This window comes from Elephantulus edwardii, unplaced genomic scaffold (genome assembly GCF_000299155.1).
Source record: "Elephantulus edwardii isolate Elephantulus edwardi_28Jun2011 unplaced genomic scaffold, EleEdw1.0 scaffold00146, whole genome shotgun sequence".
NCBI lineage: Eukaryota > Metazoa > Chordata > Mammalia > Macroscelidea > Macroscelididae > Elephantulus > Elephantulus edwardii.
In genome coordinates, this window is record NW_006399896.1 from 7,858,446 (window position 1) to 7,879,351 (window position 20,906).

Genomic DNA, 20,906 nt, shown 5'->3' on the forward strand with positions numbered 1-20,906 from the left:
CAGACAGCAATACAATCATATACAATTTCTTATACAGGAGATAAACATACAAACGTAAACATATATACATATACATTTGTACAGGTGTGTATACATACACAAATAAGATATCTAGAGGAAAACACTAGATCTAAAGAGACGTGATAGTGGTTGCCTCTCAGGAGAAGAACTGATCAAGTATGTGAAGTAGTCTATTCAAAATGACTTTCGTAGGCCTCTACTTTGACTTTGCCACATGGTTATGCAGGTATGTGCAAATACCTATCCAGCAGAGATTTTGCAAGTTCCACCATTCTATTAGGTTTACATTGAGCAAAAACTTGAGAATCTCACTATCAGCAAGAATAAAAGAGAAAATATAGCACAAATCCTTTGGTGTCAGAGATTACTGTGCCACTCAGACCTGGGCTTACAGGAGACATCAGCAGACACGGTGGAGAATCAGAGACTTGACATAAGAAAGAGCTGACAAGGAAATGCCACCCACGGAATCAGAGCCAGAGGACTTCATTCAAGCTTGCTGGAGGACTGTCTTAACTGGACAGAGTTTGTTAACACTGTAAAGCCATAAAGTTGAAGGCTGACAGACCTGCAAGAATACTTTAGAAACTGCCCTAAATAAGAAACTGTATCCAGCTGCCAATCTGAATTGTAGCCTGCTAATTTCCTTAAGATTAAAGTACTGAGGAGGAATGTGCCTGATACAGGCCATGGTCTTTGCAATTACTTGCTATACATTAGAAAGCTGGACAATGACTAGGAATAATAGGAGGAGAATTAATGCCTTTGAGCTGTGGTGCTGGAGAAGAGTACTAAATATACCATGGGCTGCTAGGAGAACAAACAAGTTCATTCCGGAGAGAGTGAAGCCAGACTGCTCCTTGGAGGCAAGGACTATGAAGCTTCGTCTGATATACTTTGATCATGTTGCAAGGTAGGACCAGTCCTTGAAGAGGGACCTCATGCTTAGGAGAGTGGAGGGACAGCGCAGGAGAGGAAGACCCTCAATGAGGTGGACTGAGTCAGTGACTGTGGTAATGGGGACAGGTGTGTCAGATACAGTAAGATTGGCACAGGATAGAGCATGGTTTAGGGCTGTTGTACTTAGGGTCACTATGAGTTGCAGGTGACTCAACAGCACAAAACAATAAAAACAACAATTTCCTTGTTGAACACCTTCGGTCAGAACCAACACACAGCTGACCCTCTAGTGAGTCAGCTATGAGTCATGTAAATTCAATAAACAGAATAAACCCCTTGACTGTATATTTCTGAGAAGTATGTGTGGTTATTGCAATGGATTTCTGGCCCAGTAAGGCAATAGGATTGCTAATGCAACTAATAGGAGGTGCAGAAGCATAGGGGATATGTTGACCACACAGGAATTGGTTTTGTGCTGTGGATGCTGCTAATGGGGGCAGTTCCCCCTTCTGGAATTAACAGAGGTCAGGTTTGGTCATCTCCACAATCCCCTTTCTCTTTTTACAAATAGACTGCTTTCTGTACCTTTTTTTACCATATACATTTACAATCTATTTTTATAAAGGACAAAATAATTTTAAAAGAAAGTTAATATTTCCTTTTCTGCCTTAACTGAATATTACTTTTTAGTCTTTTTTTAATTGTTTCTTCACGTACATTGTTGGGTTTTTTTCCTGTCTCCTCCCACCATTCACTAAACTCTGCAACCCCGTGATTTCCCTCACTCCCAAATTTAATTAGTATTAAATTATTACATAATTTTGAGACTCCATGACAAATTTATATACATTATATCAGAAAATAAATAGAAATGTTGATGAATCTTTAGTTTCTACTAGAATATAATTGTTGTTGTTATGTGCCGTCGAGTCGCCTGCGACTCATAGCGACCCTATGTACAACAGCCCAAACTCCGCTCTGTCCTGCGCCAGTCGCACCGTCTCTGACACTCCCATCCCGATTATCCCAGTCACTGAATCAATCCACCTCATGGAGGGCCTTCCTCTCCTGCGCAGTCCCTCCACCCTACCAAGCATGATGTCCCTCTCCAAGGTAATTTATATTTATTTTAATCAGATGAAGAATAGTAATAATTGGTGTACTCACCGAACCTTTTTCCCATTGTCAGTAATTTTTGTGACATTTAATAGTCCATATTTTTCTTGGCCCTATGGAATAGAATAGGTTTTTTTATACATCATTTATAGAGACAATGAAGTTTTTACATATGACAAAATCAAAACCATCTGGTACTCTAAAAATTAGCTTAAAAGCAAAGATTAGTCAGCATGTAAAATTAGTTTTAGAGTATGTTAAGAATATAATTTTATAATGTTTTTAAAGTTATTTTCAATAATTTTGTAATTAAACGCACCATCTACTACTTAAGTCGTAGCAGTTTGTAAGCATTGTTAACAAATCTGATTTCTAAATGAATGCTACATGTTAGCAATGGAGATTTGAGTTCTGCTTCAAAGTGACACAATGCGATGATAAAAAATACAAAAGAGAATTATAGTTGCTGCTCTTTTATAATAATATGTTGTTGTTATGTATCATTGACTGGCCTGTGACTCATAGCAACCCTACATACAGCAGCTCTGAAGCCTGCCCTGTCCTGAGTTAGTCTCACTGACTCTGACATACCTATCTCCACTGTCCCAAGTTACTGTATCAATCCATCTTATCTGGGATTTTCCTCTCCTGGGCTGTCCTTATATACTAACCCACTGTAAAAACAACTAGGTAAGACTAATACAGTAACTGAGTTTAATAATTACTCAAAGTTAACTGGCATTGTTTTCTGAACCGGCCTTATGGTGACACAGAAAATGCAATATTTGTCTAATTAAATCTATTGTCAATGGTGACCTGGGCTCTGGACAATCCGGATTTATTAGCCAAGTGATATTAGAAATAGTAATAAGAGTTATCATCAAATACTCATGTAAAAGCTATTGTAATGTTTTCTTAAAATTCTTCCAGATTAATCTAAAGGAGTACTTTATCCCTGAATTTAATGTTCTATATTCAAATGTGTTTAACTTAGTTGGTGCTTATAAATAAACATCAAAAAAGTAAGCACTGTATGAACATAAAATACAGTAAATGTCTCTTCAACTGAAATACACATACATACACAGGTGTACATATACACAGACATACACATATACACAAACACAAAACCCCAATTCACAAATTTTTTGACTACTTAACTGTTTCTTCAATGTATTTTTTTAAAAAACTAAATCTTTCTTAAATGGGAGGGGGGAAATAATATATTTCCAAATATCTAAATGACAATGTTTAAAAAACTCAAAACCAAAGTTGACAAATTCTAGTGCTCATCCATACTTTAAAAGAAACTAGGTAATTTGAGCAATATACAAATGAATTTTACTGCAATATATTCCTAAAACATAGGTCAGGCTTCTTATATGCAAATCTGATGCCTATTTTAAGAACTCACTCATGCCACTATTAAAAACCACACAATTAAAATTTTTTTTAAAAAAATCATGTAACTATGACTATGTACAAGTTATTAAAGACCATTTTCCATTTTCTACCCCTGCCAGAAACAGAGAGAGATACTTTCAACCCTGTGGGAACTAAGTAACATCATTAATGTAAGTGGCTGGGCATTGGTTATTGAGGGGAGAGAAGTGTGCTGGCGTTTTTGAAATGTGTACCTTTGCATTGTCAGCACAATCCCTTACCACTAAGCCACCACAGCTCTCTAGAGACAGACAGCCCAAGCATAATAAAGTCTAAGCCAATGAATGGCCTAAAACCAGTAGAAATTGTGCATATTCAGAGAAAGGGTCAAATCCCAACAGAGATCAAGATGCAAGCACTAATGGTAAAAGAAAACTAAGTACTCTACCTTAAATAAGAAATAAAAACAAAATCCACCATATCGCCAAGTTCAAACATGGAAACAATTAGTATGCAATGTAATAAGGACGAGATGTGAGAGTAAGAGTGAAGATTTGGAATAAAAAAAAGAGTGAAGATTTGTGGGAGAACTCTCAAGTTTGCCAAATTGGTAGGTGATTACTCGGCTGAAATGCCAATTTTTTTTTTTTTTAGAAAGCTATCCCAGATGATTCTAAGTATTCTCTATTACTTCACTAGTTTCTTGCCTTCATGCACTTACTGGAAAGCACGATTACAAAGGAATTATTTCTCCACTATCAACTCCATTAGACCACATCTGCTATGTCCATCAATAAAACCAGTGCCTGGTATTGCTTCTAGCTTGCAATTTGTGCTGCACACATACTTGTTGAATAAATTAACCAATGAGTTAGAAATACTGTCACATGTAAGAAATAAAAAAGGTTGGGATCAGAAAAAAAAAAAAAACAAAAAACAAACCAACAACCAATTTTGTGCTTTAAACCTCTATGCTTTTCATTCTGGCATAAACGTGCTGCAGAGGCAGCTGGGTAATCTAGATCTGAACATAGAGTTGAAGGAGCCTCTGGCGGTTCAAATGATTAATGCATGCAGCAGATAACCAAAAACTTGAGTCTACCCAGAAGCACTTTGGGGGGAAAAGGCCTGGAGATCTACTTTTTTAAAACTTTAGCCAGTGAAAACCCTAAGGTGCACAATTCTAACCTGGCATACATGGGTTCACTTAAAGGCAACAGATATTGGTAGACAGATAACACAAGTGCAAGAAGTGAGAAAAAGATTAAAATTGATTTTTACTTCATACTACCTGGTGTACACAGTCCATTTAATCTGATTAAAAATTAACCAATTTTTAATGTGTTGCTTACAAAAATAGGTTCATAAAAATTCTGAGTCTCATAAAAATGGCCTAATTCAGATATGAAAATGTCTTAGTCTAAATATATTTTGACACTCCAAAAGAAACTTTATACTAAAAGTAAGCAGTAAAGTATGCAATAGAAAGGACTAGCTAAGTAAAACAAAGAAAAAAAGAACACTGCAGTGAAGTTTGAGCAAAATAATTACATCATTTTTAAAAAGAAGTTCAATCCTAGTTAAGTAAGTAATCTGGGAGGAAAATGCCAGTTTCATAATCACTTAACAGAACAGAGTTTCTAATCAAGCTTGCTTTTATTATTTAATAAAATCAACATTTTCAATTTAGCCAAACTACTATATACCCAAATCAATAAATTCAAAATCAGTAAAACTGATCAAAATCATTATCAATTAATCATGTTCTAATTATATAATAATATAATAATTAAAATTCTTTTTATACAGAACAGGTAAACTTATATAATGTCCATGATAAAAAAAAAAAAAAGACAAAAAAAGAAAAAACAGAACAAAAAAAAAACCCACCACACACACACAAAACTAGGGTAAAGAAATATGTAAAATAAGTACCAGAGATACCAGGGTTTGCTCTTCAGGTAATGATGATTTCTTTGAACTAGAAGAGCTAAGAACTAGAGCTAGAAGTGATGGCTGCATCACGCCATGAAGGCACTAATTGCCTTCAATTGTACAGTTTAAAAGAATTAATTTTATACTATAGGACTTCTACCACAAAATTATTTCAGAAAAAGAATCCTTTTCTATAAAAATACTAGAAGCTAAAAGTCATTTAGGTTTTTTGGGGGCAGATAATTTGTTACAAATTCCTTAGTGGATTGTAACTTCAATGGCCACTGGTCTGCTTAAAAATCCCATTTTTAAAAGGCCTTTAGGCAGTGATCTGCTGCTTATGGTGATGAGAAATCTGACAATAATTATGGAAATGGTTGTAAAACATGAGTAGTGCAAATGGTATCACTAAATGTTGAACGGGCAATATATATCCAATGGCAAAAAAGGAAGAGATGTGTTTCTAATTTTTTATCTTAAAACCAATAATGCATTTTAACATCCTAATGGACTGCTAAGAGAACAAACAGGTTCATCTTTAAGAGGGTGAAGCCAGGCTGTTCCTTGGAGGCAAGGATTCTGAAGCTTCGTCTGATATACTTTGGACATGTTGCAAGGCGGGATCAGTCCTTGGAGAGGGATGTCATGCTTGGGAGAGTGGTGGGACAGCACAGGAGAGGAAGACCCTCGATGAGATGGACTGATTTAATAACTGGGGTAATGGAGGCAGGTGTGTCAGAGATAGTGAGATTGGCACAGGAGGGAGCAGGGTTTAGGGCTGTTGAACACAGGATCACTTTGAGTCGCAGGTGACTCGATGGCACATAACAAATAAGAACAATTAAACATACATTGCAAAGTTCAAATTTCCAAATTATATATCTAAAACTTTATTAAGTAGTCAATAATTGCTGTTGGCTTCCATCAAGCCAGCGCTAACTCCTATCACCTTTAACATAATGAGACACTGCCCAACCCTGAACATCCTCATAATCACTGCCAGGTTTGAGTCCCTCAGTCTGACCACTGAATCATCTGAGAACTTTACATAGTGATAAACAGGGATTAAAATTTTACATCAGGCCACAAAAGCCTACTCAATTAATATTCTGGTCATAATTACTGATATATATATATATAAAGGATGTAAAAGGACTTAGAAAAGCAACTATTAATGTATTGAAAATTGACAAAAAAGTGTAAGAAAAAGTTGCATGTTTACAACTTACATAAAAGGATGGAGTTTGAAATCTGATTTGATTAGAAGACACTGAGGAGGACATTTACGGCGATATTTAAGGTATGGATAGCTAACACTTGGTACAATAATGCTTTCACTTTTATCTGCGGCTTTCTTAATCCTATATCACTAAGCCTTATTGTCAACCAGATTTTAAGTCAAAACAGAGAGAGTATCTTTTTAAGTGGGTATAAGAGGAAAGAGTAGGTGGAAACTAAGCAAGGATGAAAGAGGAGAATGGGGGGGAAGTAAGGTATTGAGGGGAGAGGAAGGAAATGAAGAGGTAAAGAGTGCAAGTCTCCAGAGAAGGGATGGAAGAGGAAACTTCAGGAAGAGAAAAAGTTGCGTATCTGTGTGAAAAGAGAATGATTTTAGATAGGACTAACAAGGATAACCAGGTGAAGATGTGAGAGAGAAAATGCTTCTTTGGGCAGAGCAAACAAAGGCAAAGCTCTTTTGAGGAACTAAAAGAAGGGGCATGTGCTTGAAGGAAATGAGCAGTCAACAGCCGGAGCATGCAGTCTTGTAGTCTGCACAAAAACTTTTCTCTTCATTCTTTAAAAAAAGGAATGCTATCTAAGGCTTTTTTTTTTTTTTTTTAAGCCGTTATAGCAAGAATTAGAAATTTACAGGAAAGGCTGGGAGGGACTTCAAATTACAGAAGCTGGGAAACTTTTCATCAAAGTTAAGACAGATGTTTGAAGAAAAGACATTTGGAGCTTTTCAGTGTGTTGTTGTTGATTGCCTTTGAGCACCACAGGTAGCATAGCGACCCTGTGAACAAAAGGCCTTGAAGCCGCTCTATAGCTATCGACATTTATCAAAGTTCATTCAGTTTCCGGAGGCAAGTTATTTAGGAAGTGGATGCCACTCCTGCTTCCAAACCAGTCCCAGTATGTTACTGTTAGGAGCCATTGAGTCACCTACGATGTATAGCGACTCTATGTACGGCGGCTCTGAACCCTTTCCTGTCCCAAGCAAGTCTCACTAACTTCAACACACCGACCTCCATTGCCCCAATTACTGTATTAATCCATCTCCGTGTAGAGAAACTTAAAGATTTTAAAGCATACAGGAAAAATGATGTCTATGCTCATTAAGGAGGAAGTAGCCACCTCTTCTTACCTTTGGACTGCTGGCCTGAGGGAAAATGACTAAAGTACAATTTGATAGTATTCTCTAGAAATTTTTTTTTATATTTATCTTTAAAATGAAATATAACTTCATCAGTTTATAAGTAAGGCATACAAATTAGCAGAAGCCAAAAACTAAACTCACTGCCATTGAGTCATGCCCAACTCACAGTAACCCCCCCCTACAGGACTCCTAAACAAATTAATTATATTAAAATACTTTAGTAAGTAGAAGCCAAAAACTAAACTCACTGCCACTGAGTCATGCCCAACTCACAGTAACCCCCTACAGGACTCCTAAAATTGTAATTCCTGGGAGAAGACTATCCATTTTTTCTCCCACCAGGAGGCTAGTGAGTTTGAACTACTGACCTTTCAGTTAACACACAGACATGTTATTGCACTATACCACCAGGGTTCCTTACTTTGCAAAAAAGGGGGCTTTTAAAACAGTAAGTCTTATTCTTAATTTAAACTTACTGTGTTATTTTTGAAAAAGAAAATAAGAACTTTAATAAAATAGCCCAAGAAATATTTAAACATTACAGTGTTACTATGTAACCAACTCATAGCTGACCCTACAGTGAGTTTTCAGAAGCAGTAAATTGCACAGGAGGAGACTAACAAACTTTTTCCCACAGAGCAGCTGGTGGATTCCAACTGCATGCCTCTGAGTTGGCTGCACAACTTAGTATCACTAAAGTCACATTAAAATAACTGGACTGTATTTTACTGTATGTTTCTATTATACTAACTGTATCTTGGTGCTTTGGTGAAGAGGGAGGAGACTCATTTTCAGGAAAGCAGGGTTTTGAGGCAGATGGAGATTCCTACAAGAAATAAGTAATCAAAATGTTACTCTATTTTGTTAACTCTATTTCTCCCTCTACTCAAGGTAAGAGAGTTTATTATAGGGAAGCTAAAACTTTTTTCTTTATTATTTTTCTTTCACCATTTCAAAACTAAAAAGATACAAATTTGAAAAATGCAAATGTTATAAAAGTTTTGAAATATGAAATATTTTATTCCATTTATAATTACCTCTATCAGAAAGCACAGTAAATAAACCTGGGAATTCCTTTGAAATAGCAATGCCAAAAGCTTCAACTCAAAACTCATTCACCTGAAAAAGACTTCAGTTTTATATTCCATACTATTTATGAAATTCCAGCTAGTACTATAAGTTTATAAGGACAATCCTTATAAGGGGCACAAAAATAAAATATCCAAGGCCAACATTATTAATAAATATTAAAATCATGTAAGAAATAGGGGTTTTTTAAAACAAAACAAAACAAAAAAAAGAATGACCAAATCTCAGCTGTTGCTGGGTACTATCAATTCAATTCCAATTCGTAACGACCCTACTGGACAGAGCAGAACAGCCCAATGGAATTATAAACTAGGCTGTAAAAACTTTAACAAGTTTAACAAGTTTAAGTTGCAGTAAATGACAGGCAAATGTGTTTCTAAGCATGGTCGTCAATTTAAAAGTGTGTTGCAATGTGTTAAGGGTGCAGATCGCCAGTTCTTTCCCCCATGGAGAGGCTGGTGGTTTCAAACTGCCGACCTTTTGTTTAGCACTACCAGGTCTCAAAAGTTCGTCTAGCCTCATTTCTGACAGTTTCAATGCTTCTTTTTAAAATCTTTTCAATGCCAAAAGAAGGTTCAACTAACATTAGTCTGAAGAAAAAAATGTAAAGATAGGATGTTTCACAAAGGAGAAATAATTTAATAAAATGATGATCTACCTTTCATAGCATTATCAATCCTGTAGGAAAATGGATATATCAAGTGGTATATAATTTGTATATAACAATAATTACCATAAATAATCTTACATTTATATGCTTATATAAAAATATTTGAACATATAAATGTATCTATTTTTGTAAAAACCATAAACAAGCATAAACAGACAGATGAGCTTCATATACAGACAAACACAGATCTATGTCCTCAAAGGATATGACAATGAAATTAAAATGTATTCCATCTTAATATTCTATATACATTACTACATTTACTTGACTAAATTTCACATTATACAAACTTTGCCCCTTACCATATATTACTCAGCTGGTTAATTCTGACATAGACCTTCTTTTACAACTTCAAAGACTACAGATATCCTTTTTTAACAAAGTATAGTAATAAATGGTAAATTTTACCTAGTAAACAAAATATCTAAGAATTAAAATGCAAAGAGAAATCTCAGGGGAAAAGATATTTCTAGCAAAATAAGTGCATCTGTGGTCTCAAGAAAATTATATTCTCACAATTTTGGGATAACTGGACCAAAAACAGGCACTAAGAATTATTCTGAGCAACAAACTCAGAACAAGTTTTAAGAGAGATCAAGAAGGAGTAAGAAATTTTAAATCCACATCATCAAACCTGGCATCCTTCCTCTTCCTGATACTTAAGTCAATGGTATTTCTTCAATAATTTTTGCCTGAGAACACTATCTATAGTGCTGAGCAGCTTTCTATATACTGAACTATAATTTGGTTTCAGATATTAAGTGAATTTTTCTCCTAAAAATTTCAAGGAACCTTACAAAATATGATCTTCAGTTGCACTTTCTTTTTTTGTGTGCTCTGCATTCAACTGCACAACATTCTTAAATAACAGAAACTAGAAACTGGTATACTACTTTTATTATTTAATGATTGGCCTATCTTATAAATTGTATATATATATGATTAATAAAGTGTCACAAAAGTCTGTATTTTAATTCAACAAAGACTAACTTTATAGTCACTTGCAGTCTTAAATATGTTTGTACTGACTGATAAATTCAGATAAAATAGATAAGCTTGAAAGTATTCGCATTTAGAGAAATATGTCTTAAAACAGTTCATTTTGTTTTTACTGAAACATAAAAATGTATGATACCTGTGAATTATACTGGAAGACAAAACCAACATTAGTGAAAAAGTTTTTCATGACAAACATCCTTCAAATAACTTAGTTTGTTTTAGAGTGTTACCACATTTATGCATTTTTAGAAGACCTCTTATTCTGCATATTTATACTAATTTCCCACCTCATCTTACACATGAAGCCACACTATAAAAACATAACTAACACAAATGTTAATAGCCATGGCCTTTCCATATTGCTATTTGCATCAAAATGTATCTCTCTCATTTAAGCGGACAACTTTTTTCTTCTCCAATTGATAAGAGTATATTTTCTTTCAAAGAGCCATTTACTTGTCTTTTTATTATCATTATTGTAAGTGGCTTACAGTGAATTTGGGGGAAAAGAGCAAGTATTCCAATCTTCTCTGAAATGGTGAAAACTAATTAAATAACTACAAAACCTTCCAGAGACTTAATACAAAAGATTAACAAAAATGAAACTTTTAAATAGGAAGAAGGGGGGCAGAAGGAAGGTAAAAAATACTGTAAGAAGGTAAAAAAGATCATATACTAAGTTAAAATGTATCAATGTATATATTATTTTTCCAGATTAGTACACTATAAAGGAAAAAAATTAAAAACTTTAAAGTCTTCTCTTTGACAATAAGATGCTAAATACAATAAAAAGATTATCACAAAGGTCCTAGATTCTACTCATAGGTAAAGAGATAATACAGTTATAGTTCAGCATATATTTACATAACAAAGGAACTGGTTTAAATATAAATATTTTAGCAGAGAACTAATTATATTCATTAACAGAAATACTATAAGAAAGAGAATGTGGAGTATTAATACAAGTGGTTACAATTAACTATAAAATATAATACAAAAGAATTTTGCAAAATCTCAACAAATGTTTTTAAAAGTCCTACCTTATCATTTGTGTCTAATACAATTGTGCTGTGCCTCCATTTTGTTAATACTATTGGTTCTTGCAGCCGTCTGTCCAGGCTCCTGCTTTTAATTATTTCTCTCTGCTGCTGAGATGAAGCATTATACTAAGGAAACAAAATGTACTTTATAAATAGCAGGGAAAAAAAAGTGGAACTTTACAGGATAGCACATGTCCTCAGTTTATTATACTACTATAAGAATGGTACAGGGTAGGGCAAGGTTCAGATCTGTCATTCACAGGGTGGCTTAAAGTCACAGTCAACTTGATAGCACCTAACAACAATATAACTTTTGTGACTTCAATTTTATCATCTTTAAACAGCAGTACAAGACAATTTAAAATATAATGAATTTTGCTATTAAAGACTAACTGCTATCTTTGGCAACCTATTTCACCTCCTTACCCATACATTTTCTTATGTATAATACAGAAACACTCTTTTCACAGAGTTCCTTTAAATATAACACAAAGTTTAAAAAGTGACCCCTATTGTATTAGCAATATGTTTTTAATAGATACTGGCTATCATAAAAAGATGACACTTAAAAATTTAAATTTTATGTTTTCTTCTACTTCTAAAATCTACATAACTTTGTGGTTTAGGTTTTTAAAAATAATGTATAAATACACACAGAATTCTTAATGTTTACAAAGGTTTTTTGGTGTGTTTTGTTTTATCCTTATTCTCACTTATATACGAAGCATACTGAATGTGTCAAATGTGAAGCAGGTCTAAAGTAGAGATGGTATAGATTAATGGTTAATCTTGAATATTACCAAAGAAGGGCATTTACTGCTAAAAAGCATTATAAATAAAGTTGAGAACGCATTATCAATATGGCATCATATCACCTTTTAAATATATAGATTATGATGACAATCACTTCAGAAATGTGAGGTATTAAGAGTTCTATTGTTTGGGGGGGGAGGAAGAGTCCTATTGTTTTATATTTTTATTGTTATTTTGCTGTTGAATTGGAACCAATTCATAGTTGATGAGGCAGCAGGTTTTTAGAGGCAGTAAACTGCTGGGGAAAAGATTACCCATCATTTTCTCACATTCTATTTTATCATTAACAAAAAGGTTGGTGGTTGGAATGTGCAGACTCCCGTAAAGATATTTTTCTTTTTTAACCTTTAGTGTAATTCTACAAGGAATCCCAGCAGTATAGTGTGTTAAATGGTGAGCTAGTGATTTGAATCCACCAGCCATTTAGAGGGAAAAGATGTGCCAGTCTGTTCTGTTAAGATTTACAGTCTTGGAAAGTTGATAGAGGATTCCTGGGAGACAGAATCAACTTGATGGCCAATGAGTTTGGATTTTTTTTTAATGTTAAAAAATACCTGCACATTTTTTTCCTATAATATTCCTTTTCTTTACTCACTAAATGATTCCACACACATCATTTCAACTGCTTCTTCCTACCTAAAGCCAGGCAATAACATATGAGTTTTTATAATTCACTTTCCCTCATCAAATAGCAATCTTAAAAATTATCAGAGAATTGCACAAAAAAGATCATTCCAAATCAAATAAATCAAAGTGTAAAGGTTAACAAAACAATTCTGTGCAAATTTCTCCTTACTAATAGTTAAATGTGGGGTTGTGTGAGATTGTAGGTGAAAATGTTAATGGAAATCTAGTCTGAACCTTATCATCTCTAGTACAATTGTTCAGAAATCCTTTCTTTGTGCCAAAAAAATAATGTAAAATTAAAATGAGTAGCAGTCATACATTGAAATGTGCTCACAATGGGTCTTTACTAGAAATCAGATAACGTTTGGCTGATTTTGACTTGTGGAGACTCTGTGGGTCAGATTTAGATCTAGCTTAATAGGCTGTGATCTTTCAGCAGAAGATCTCCAAGGCTTTTTCACAAAGCAGATTCCAACCGGCTATCTTTCAGTGTTTAACTATTTGTGTTACTACCCAGGGACTACTTTTGTTCTGGAGTGCCAATGAACTGATTCTGACTCACAGTGAGCTCATGTGACAGAGAAGAACTACACCTTGGCTATAATTCTTGCTGTAACAACAGGTGTTCCTTCTGTAGAGCACATGGGTAGGTTTAAGCCACCAACCTTTCATTACCAATTACATGCTTAACAAATTAGGCTGCCAGGGCTTCTTAGCCCGTCTTAATGAGCAAAGCAAGAACCACATAATCTCCCCTAAAAAAGAAATAGAACTGTCTCATTCCTCTTCCTATTCAGGAGTATCCTAGTGATTTGTGGACTTTTTGCCCATAAAAAAAATTAGAATTAATTCTACAAAACTAGGAGAAGAATATGAAAAAGAAATGAAGTGAACTTACAAAAACCATAAAGTGAAACCTAGTCAATTCTGACTGACAGGGACCCTGTAGGACAGAGCAGAAATGCCTCAGAGGGTTCCCAAAGTTGTAAATCTTTGCAGAAGCAGATGTCCATCCTTCTGCCATGGAGCAGTTGGTGGGTTTGAATAATCTACCTTTTGGTTAGTCAAACACTTTAACCACAGCCATCACTGATAGGCTAACCAGAATGATTACATAAAATCTAAACTCCTTTATATAATAAGGTCATCATCTCAAATATTTTATTTTGTAATTCAAATCAGAAATTTTTTCATAAAGATCTTACAAGCCTCTAATAGATGTAGTCTTCTTAGTAGTTCCAGTTAGGTGTCCCTGAGTCAAGCATGACTCATATCAATTCTATGAACAACAGGTCTGAACTCTGCCCTAACCTGTGCCATCCTCATCATCGCTGATACACTTGAGTCCATTGCTGCAATCATCATATCAATCCATCTCATCGGAGTCTTCCTTTTTTTTCATTTACCCTTCACCCTTCCAAGCATGATACCCTTTTCCAAAGAATAACCTTTCCTAGCAGCATGTCTAAAGTATGAAAGATGAAGCTTTTCCATACTTGCCTCAAAGGAGAACTGTGCTTGTACCTTTTTCAAGACATACCTGTTTGATCTTCTGTCATTCCATGAGACAGTCAATACCCTTCTCCAAGATTAAACACAAAGGCATCATTTTCCCTTCCCCCCCATCATACTTATTCACTGTCCAATTCTCAGATGCATAGTTATTGAAATGACCATGGCCTCAATCAAGTGTACCTTAGTCTTCAATCTGACATCCTTACTCTTTAATATTTTGAAGAAGTCCTTGACAGTGTATTTGCCCAAAGCAATACATCTTATCTCCTGAATGCTGGAACCAAGGGACACAATCAAGGATGCTGAATGTGGGTCCAAGTAGGACAAAATCACTGACAGTTTTAATCCTTTTTCTATCATGATGTTGCCCACTGGTCCAGTGGTAAGCTTTGTTTTCTTAATGTTAAGATGCAATCTATTTTGAAACCTGTACTCCTCTGCAACAAATGCTTCAGGACCTCCTCATCTTCAGCAAGCAAGGTTGTATCATCTGTATAATGCAGGCTGTTGCTAAGTCTTCTTCCAATTCTGCCATCAATCTTTTTTCTTCATACAGTCTGGATCCACATATTATTTGCTCAGCATACAGACTGAGTAAGTATGGAAAAATGATAATCCTTACACACACCTTCCTGATTTTAAACCATCCAGTGTTCCTTTGTTCCAACTGGACAACAGCTTGACTAGGTAAAGATTTCGTATGAACATTTAATGTTCTGGAATTCTCATTCATCTCTGTCCCTGCTAGTTTGTTGTGATCCACAGTCAAATGTCTTCACATAGTCAATAAAACACATACATTCTTCTGGTATTCTCTACTGTCAGCCAGGATCCATTTGATATCAGCAATGGTATCCCTTGTACCATGGCCTCTTCTAAGCCCAGCTTGAATTTCGGATTTTGTAGTCCTAGGATTTAGTTATTACTGCTGAAAGCAGGAGTGACATCCACTTCCGAAACATCATATACCTCCAGAAACTCTATGAACTTTGATAAATGTTGACAGCTGTAGAGGGACTTCAGACCTTTTGTTTATAGGGTTGCTATGAGCCAGGCTCTACTTGAAGACAAGCAACAATAACAATAGGATCTTTTCTTTTCCTATTATAAATTTTTCCAACTGACTTTTTTTACTAGAGAAATGGTACTTTCTTTTTTTTTTTGCATCATAAAGGTATTTATTGCATAATAAAGAGTACCATTTTTAAAAGAAATGGTATTTTCAATAAACCAATTTTTTACTTGTATAACATTTCAAAAAACAAATGTGGTATAGCACTCTTATCTCTAATGCAATCAGGTAGACTATGACAGGATTTCACAACCTCTGAAAGTGGTATAACAGTTGTTTTTCCATTTGCTGTACTGAATAATTTTGAATGCCAACCAATGTGCCATAGCTGTGTCAAATGCCATGATGGTTACCCATCCTGGACAATATCGGAGGAGCTTCCAGATTGATTCAGGTTTGGAAGGAGTGGCATCCACTTTCTAAACCATAGGCCTCTGGAAACTCTATAAACATAAAGACATTAATTATAGAACAGAGTTCATTTCAGATCATTTCTTCATAGGGTCACTATGAGTCTTATTTGACTTGACGACACTTAAGCTATGTAAGAAGAGTGTTATATTTTGGAAGAACATTTTTCTTCTTTGTACGCCACTCCTTGTCAATTTGCTGTACTGAGGTACTCTGGGTTTGCTGTGATGCCTTGTGCCGCTGGGGTTTCAAATACCATAACGGTTTACCAGTGTGGACAGTGTTTGGTGGAGCTCCCAGCTGTAGGACAGGTTTGGAAGCAGGAGTGGCATCCACTTCCTAAACAACATGCCTATGGAAATTCTATGAACTTGGAAAAACTACGATAGTTATAGAAAGGCATTAGGTCTTTTGTTCATAGAGTCACTATGAGCCGTGTTCAACTCGACAGCAATCAACGAAAACATTTACACTATTTCATGAATCCATAAAAACCTGCCAATTTTTTAGCTCTAAAAGCAATGTTTACCAAAATCAACATTTTGCTTTTACTAAAACAAAAGCAACACTTAAGCAAAAATGAATGACAAGACTTAACAAAGATTCCAAGCTAAAAGAAAGAGCAATTTCAATGATGCGCTTTGTAAAGTAGTTTAAAAAATCAAATGAGACAAAAGCAAGAAGTAATTACGTTAAAATGTTACTAAAGCCTAAAAACCTGGAGGATAGATTCAACTGTTCACTGGGATTTAAGTAACTTAAAAACACTTTTTTAAAACCATGTAGAAATCAGTGTGCAAAAAGTCTACAGAAGAAAATCTAAAGTAACTATGCTTAAGCAGATAAGTGATTTAAAATCTCAGGTAATTCAGTCACTTCATAATCATGGTACAGCAGCTAAACAGTCCTTAACTTCAGGCCCTTAACTCCTCAATCCAGCTTCACTGTAGATTCTAAATTCTATATTATCTTTTGTCATTTGCATTTTAAATCTTTAAAGTTAAGATGGTTGTATGGATGGCATCTTCAAGTTACAGATCTACATTATATTTTTTCCTCTATAAAGTTCTCCCATTCACACAGTTCGCTTCCATCACTATATTTTCTCAAGCAGATTAAGATGTATTGAAATAAATATGGTCAGCTCTCATTCCAACTACAAACAAGAAACTCCAAACAGATGCACACTGAGTAGGTGTATTCTTGCATCACAGAAACTACTCTCTGTACCAACTGCACTGTGGCAATAGGCACTTAAGAAATGAGTCTCTGTAATTTGGGTCCATGCCACTATGCATCAAATTTATCAGGTTGGTGGCAATATACATGTTGCTATTACTATACAGGATGAATCTATTTCTTTTCTGTTACAGACACAACACTATTTGCAGCCTTAATTGTTACTGAAGGGGCTTGTGCAGCCAAAGCATATTCAACCTGGACAATTTACCAGTCAGGCCAAAACAAAATGAATGTTTTCAATGACAAGTTGTAGCCACACTCTGCCATCTTTACACAGAGAGCCATAGCACAACTGGAGAAATGAATAGTTTTTAATGCCAGTGTGACATTTAATATTTTGCTGAGCCCTCATTTGCAAATTTCTTTTATATTGGTTTGCATATAAAATTCGTATAGTGTTTCACATTATTCTTCATTCATTGTATATCATAGAATCATTTGCATTCATTATGTATAAAATAAATCAACATTGAACTATCATCCCCAATCATTACCCCATCTTTCCAGAGCCCTGCTGGGTCTTTCCCTTTTCCTTTATCCCCTTCCTCCTCCACCCACTAAATTATGCAACCCTATATATATATCACCTCTGCCCATCCTCACTTCTCTGGTCCTGCCTCTTCTCCACTTATATTGCCTTACATATTTTATTAGTTATCTGTTTCTTACAATGGTCTTATGCAGTATTTATCAGAGACTGAATTAGTTCACTCAGTATAAAGCTCTCCACTATTTCTCATGTAATTTTCAAAAACGCTGCTCTTAAGTGCAGCATCCTATTCCACCATGTAAATGTACCAAAATTTCTCAATCTACTCCATTTGGTTGGACATCTGGGATGTTTCTATGTTCTTATGGTGGTGAATAACACTGCTATGAACACTGATGTACATATCTTTGCTTGTGTCTAAGTTCTAATTTCCTTGGGGTATATTCTTTGCAGTGCTTGTATCATTTTACAATCCCACCAACAATGTATAAAAGTTCCTCTCTGTCCACATCCTCTCCAACATTTCTTCCATGCTGTCCTGTTAAAACTTTGCAATTGCTACTGGGGTGAGATGGAATTTGATCTGTACTCCTCTTATTGCCAGTGATTTTGTGCATTTCTTCATGTGTCTGTTGACCATAAGAATGTGAAAAAGTCTTTTTCTTCCTTTATGTAATTGGATTAATCAGGTTTTTTTCTTGTGGAGGTTCTGTTCTATTCTTGTTGAATAATAAACCATTGTCTGAGATGGAATTACCAAATGACTTTTCCCAGTGAATAGGTTTTCTTTTCACTCTGTTAGAAAACGGTTTTGATGCACACACATATTTAATCTTGAGAAGGTTCCATTCATCAATTTTATCTTCTCCTGGTTGTATTTATCAACATCTATAGTATAATATCTATAGCTGTACTATAGGCTAAGCCTTCTAAGTTTGGTCGCACTCTATTATGAGTTTTTATGGTTTGGGGCTTTAACCCTATGTCTCTGATCCACCGTGAGTTGATTTGTTATGTGCACTGTGAGATGTGGATCTTGCTTCAGTTTCTGCAATTTTGCCACCACTTGACAAGTTTTATTTCCTTATTATCAGTTGACTAGAGATAGATGGGTTAATTTCTGGGCTCTTGACTTTGTTCCAATGGTCTATATGCCTGTCACTGTCTCAGTACCCAGCTGTTTTGGATATTACAGCTGTGTAGTAGGTTTTGAGATCAGGGACTCCTATGCTTCCCACTTCATTTTTGTTTTTCAGAAGTGTTTTCCTTATTCAGGGTATCTTTCCTCTCCAAATATTCTTGACAATTGCCTTTTCTAACTCTTAGAAAAATTAATTTGGCAGCACAATGAGATAAAGGTAAACAACCCAATCACAAAATGTGCACAGGATATGAAAGGACACTTCACCAAAGAAGGCATTCAGATGGCAAACAAACACGTGAAGAAATGTTCAAAACCCCTAGCTCTAAGAGAGAGAAAAATCAAAACAACTATGAGATATCATCTCATCCCACAAAGAATAGCAAATTTCAACAGAGCAGCAAACAAATAATGATGGAGAGGTTGTGGAGAAATTGGAACCCTTATCCACTGTTGGTGGGAGTATAAAATGGTACAATAACTACGGAAGGCAATATGGCACTTTCTCAAAAGTTGGAAAAAGAAATACCATTTGACCCAGCAATTCCACTACAGGGAATATACCCTAAAGAAACCATAACTGCCACTCAAACAGATATATGCAGATCTATGTTTATTGCTGCATTGTTCAAATTAGCAAAGAGATGGAAACAACCCAAGTGCCCACCAACAAATGAATGGAAAGAGAAGCTGTGGTATATTCACACAACGGACTACTATGAAGCATTGAAAAACAAGGAACTCATGAAATATTATACCAAATGGGTATAATGGAGGACACTATGCTGAGTGAAATATTTCAGTGACAAAAGGACAAATACTACATAATGCCACTGTTATAAAACAGGACTGGCATTGGGTTTGGGGGGAAAATAATAGGGGATAAACAATGTACACTGCATTGAAATAGGTGAGGGACAGAGCTGCTTAAACAGAATATATGATTAGGTATTATTTGCATGACAACAGTCCAGAATAACAGCTGCATAGTAAAGTGGATTGGGGGGGTGGGGTGTGTGAATTATAGAACAATTTTTTTCCCCCAAAGAGAAAGGTGAACTGGGGGTGAGGGATGGGCAGGGAGGAAAATGTACAACAATGAATGAATGGAAATCCATGTTCTCTACAAACATTCATTAAAATCACAATTAAAAAAAAGGAAAAAATAAAATCAGGAAAATGAGATAAAAATGAATTTGGTATCTGTAGTGGGACTGTGTTAAACATATAGATTGCTTTTGTAGGAGTGTTATTTCACCTAGATTGAATCTTCCTATCCATGAACAGCGAGTATTTTCCCATTTATTTGGATCTTTTTATTGATTCTCACAGAAGTGTTCTGTAGTTTATAAGACCCTTCAATTTCTCTAGTTAGCTTTATTCTTAAGTATCTCAGTTTGTGGTTGGCTACTGTAAATGGTATTGCTTTCTTATTTCCCTGTTTTCTTTGTTACTGTAAAGGAACTCCACTGACTTCTGTATATTGATCTTATATATCCCGCCACTCTACTAAACCGATCTATTAGCACTAACAGTTTGGTTGAACCTTTGAGGTTTTCTGTGTACACTATTATTTCATCTGCATATAGCAACAGGTTAACAACTTCTTTGCTGATTTGGATGTCTCTTATTTCCATCTTTTACTATACTGCATTAGAAAGTACTTCCAATACAATACTGAATAGGAGTGGTGCCAGTGGACCACCTTATATGGAACAAGGACAATGTTGTGGTCTTTCTCCATTGAGAAGGATCCTGGCTCTTGGTTTTCCATATATTTTTTTCACTACATTGAAAAATTCCCTTCTATTCCTATTTTGCTAAGTGTTTTTTAATTATGAAGAAATATTGGATTTTTTCAAAGGCCTTTTCTGAATCAACTGCTAGAATCATGCAGTTCTTGTTCCTTACTTTGTTAATGTGGTGAATTCTGTCAGTTGCTTTTCTTATGCTGAACAATCCTTGCATATGTTTTAGGAATCCCACTTTGTCATGACGAATTATTTTTTAATGTGCTTTTGGATTCTATTGGCCAGAATTTTGTTAAGGATTTTTGCATCTATAT

At 35.1% G+C, this 20,906-nt stretch overlaps 1 protein-coding gene across 5 annotated transcripts in view; it reads right to left on the bottom strand.

The window, feature by feature from the left end:
- Window positions 1–20,906, bottom strand: part of ARHGAP12 (Rho GTPase activating protein 12) — a 144,231-nt gene that overhangs the window by 31,662 nt on the left and 91,663 nt on the right. For 2 of the 5 annotated variants that reach the window (XM_006894581.1, XM_006894578.1), the window contains 4 exons: window positions 11,531–11,656; window positions 8,484–8,558; window positions 7,721–7,735; window positions 2,089–2,150 (listed from right to left, as the gene is read on the bottom strand). In XM_006894581.1, coding sequence (XP_006894643.1) covers window positions 2,089–2,150; window positions 7,721–7,735; window positions 8,484–8,558; window positions 11,531–11,656 — 278 coding nt within the window. The remainder of the gene's footprint in view (window positions 1–2,088; window positions 2,151–7,720; window positions 7,736–8,483; window positions 8,559–11,530; window positions 11,657–20,906) is intronic. The other 3 variants (XM_006894579.1, XM_006894582.1, XM_006894580.1) reach the window with 2 other exon arrangements.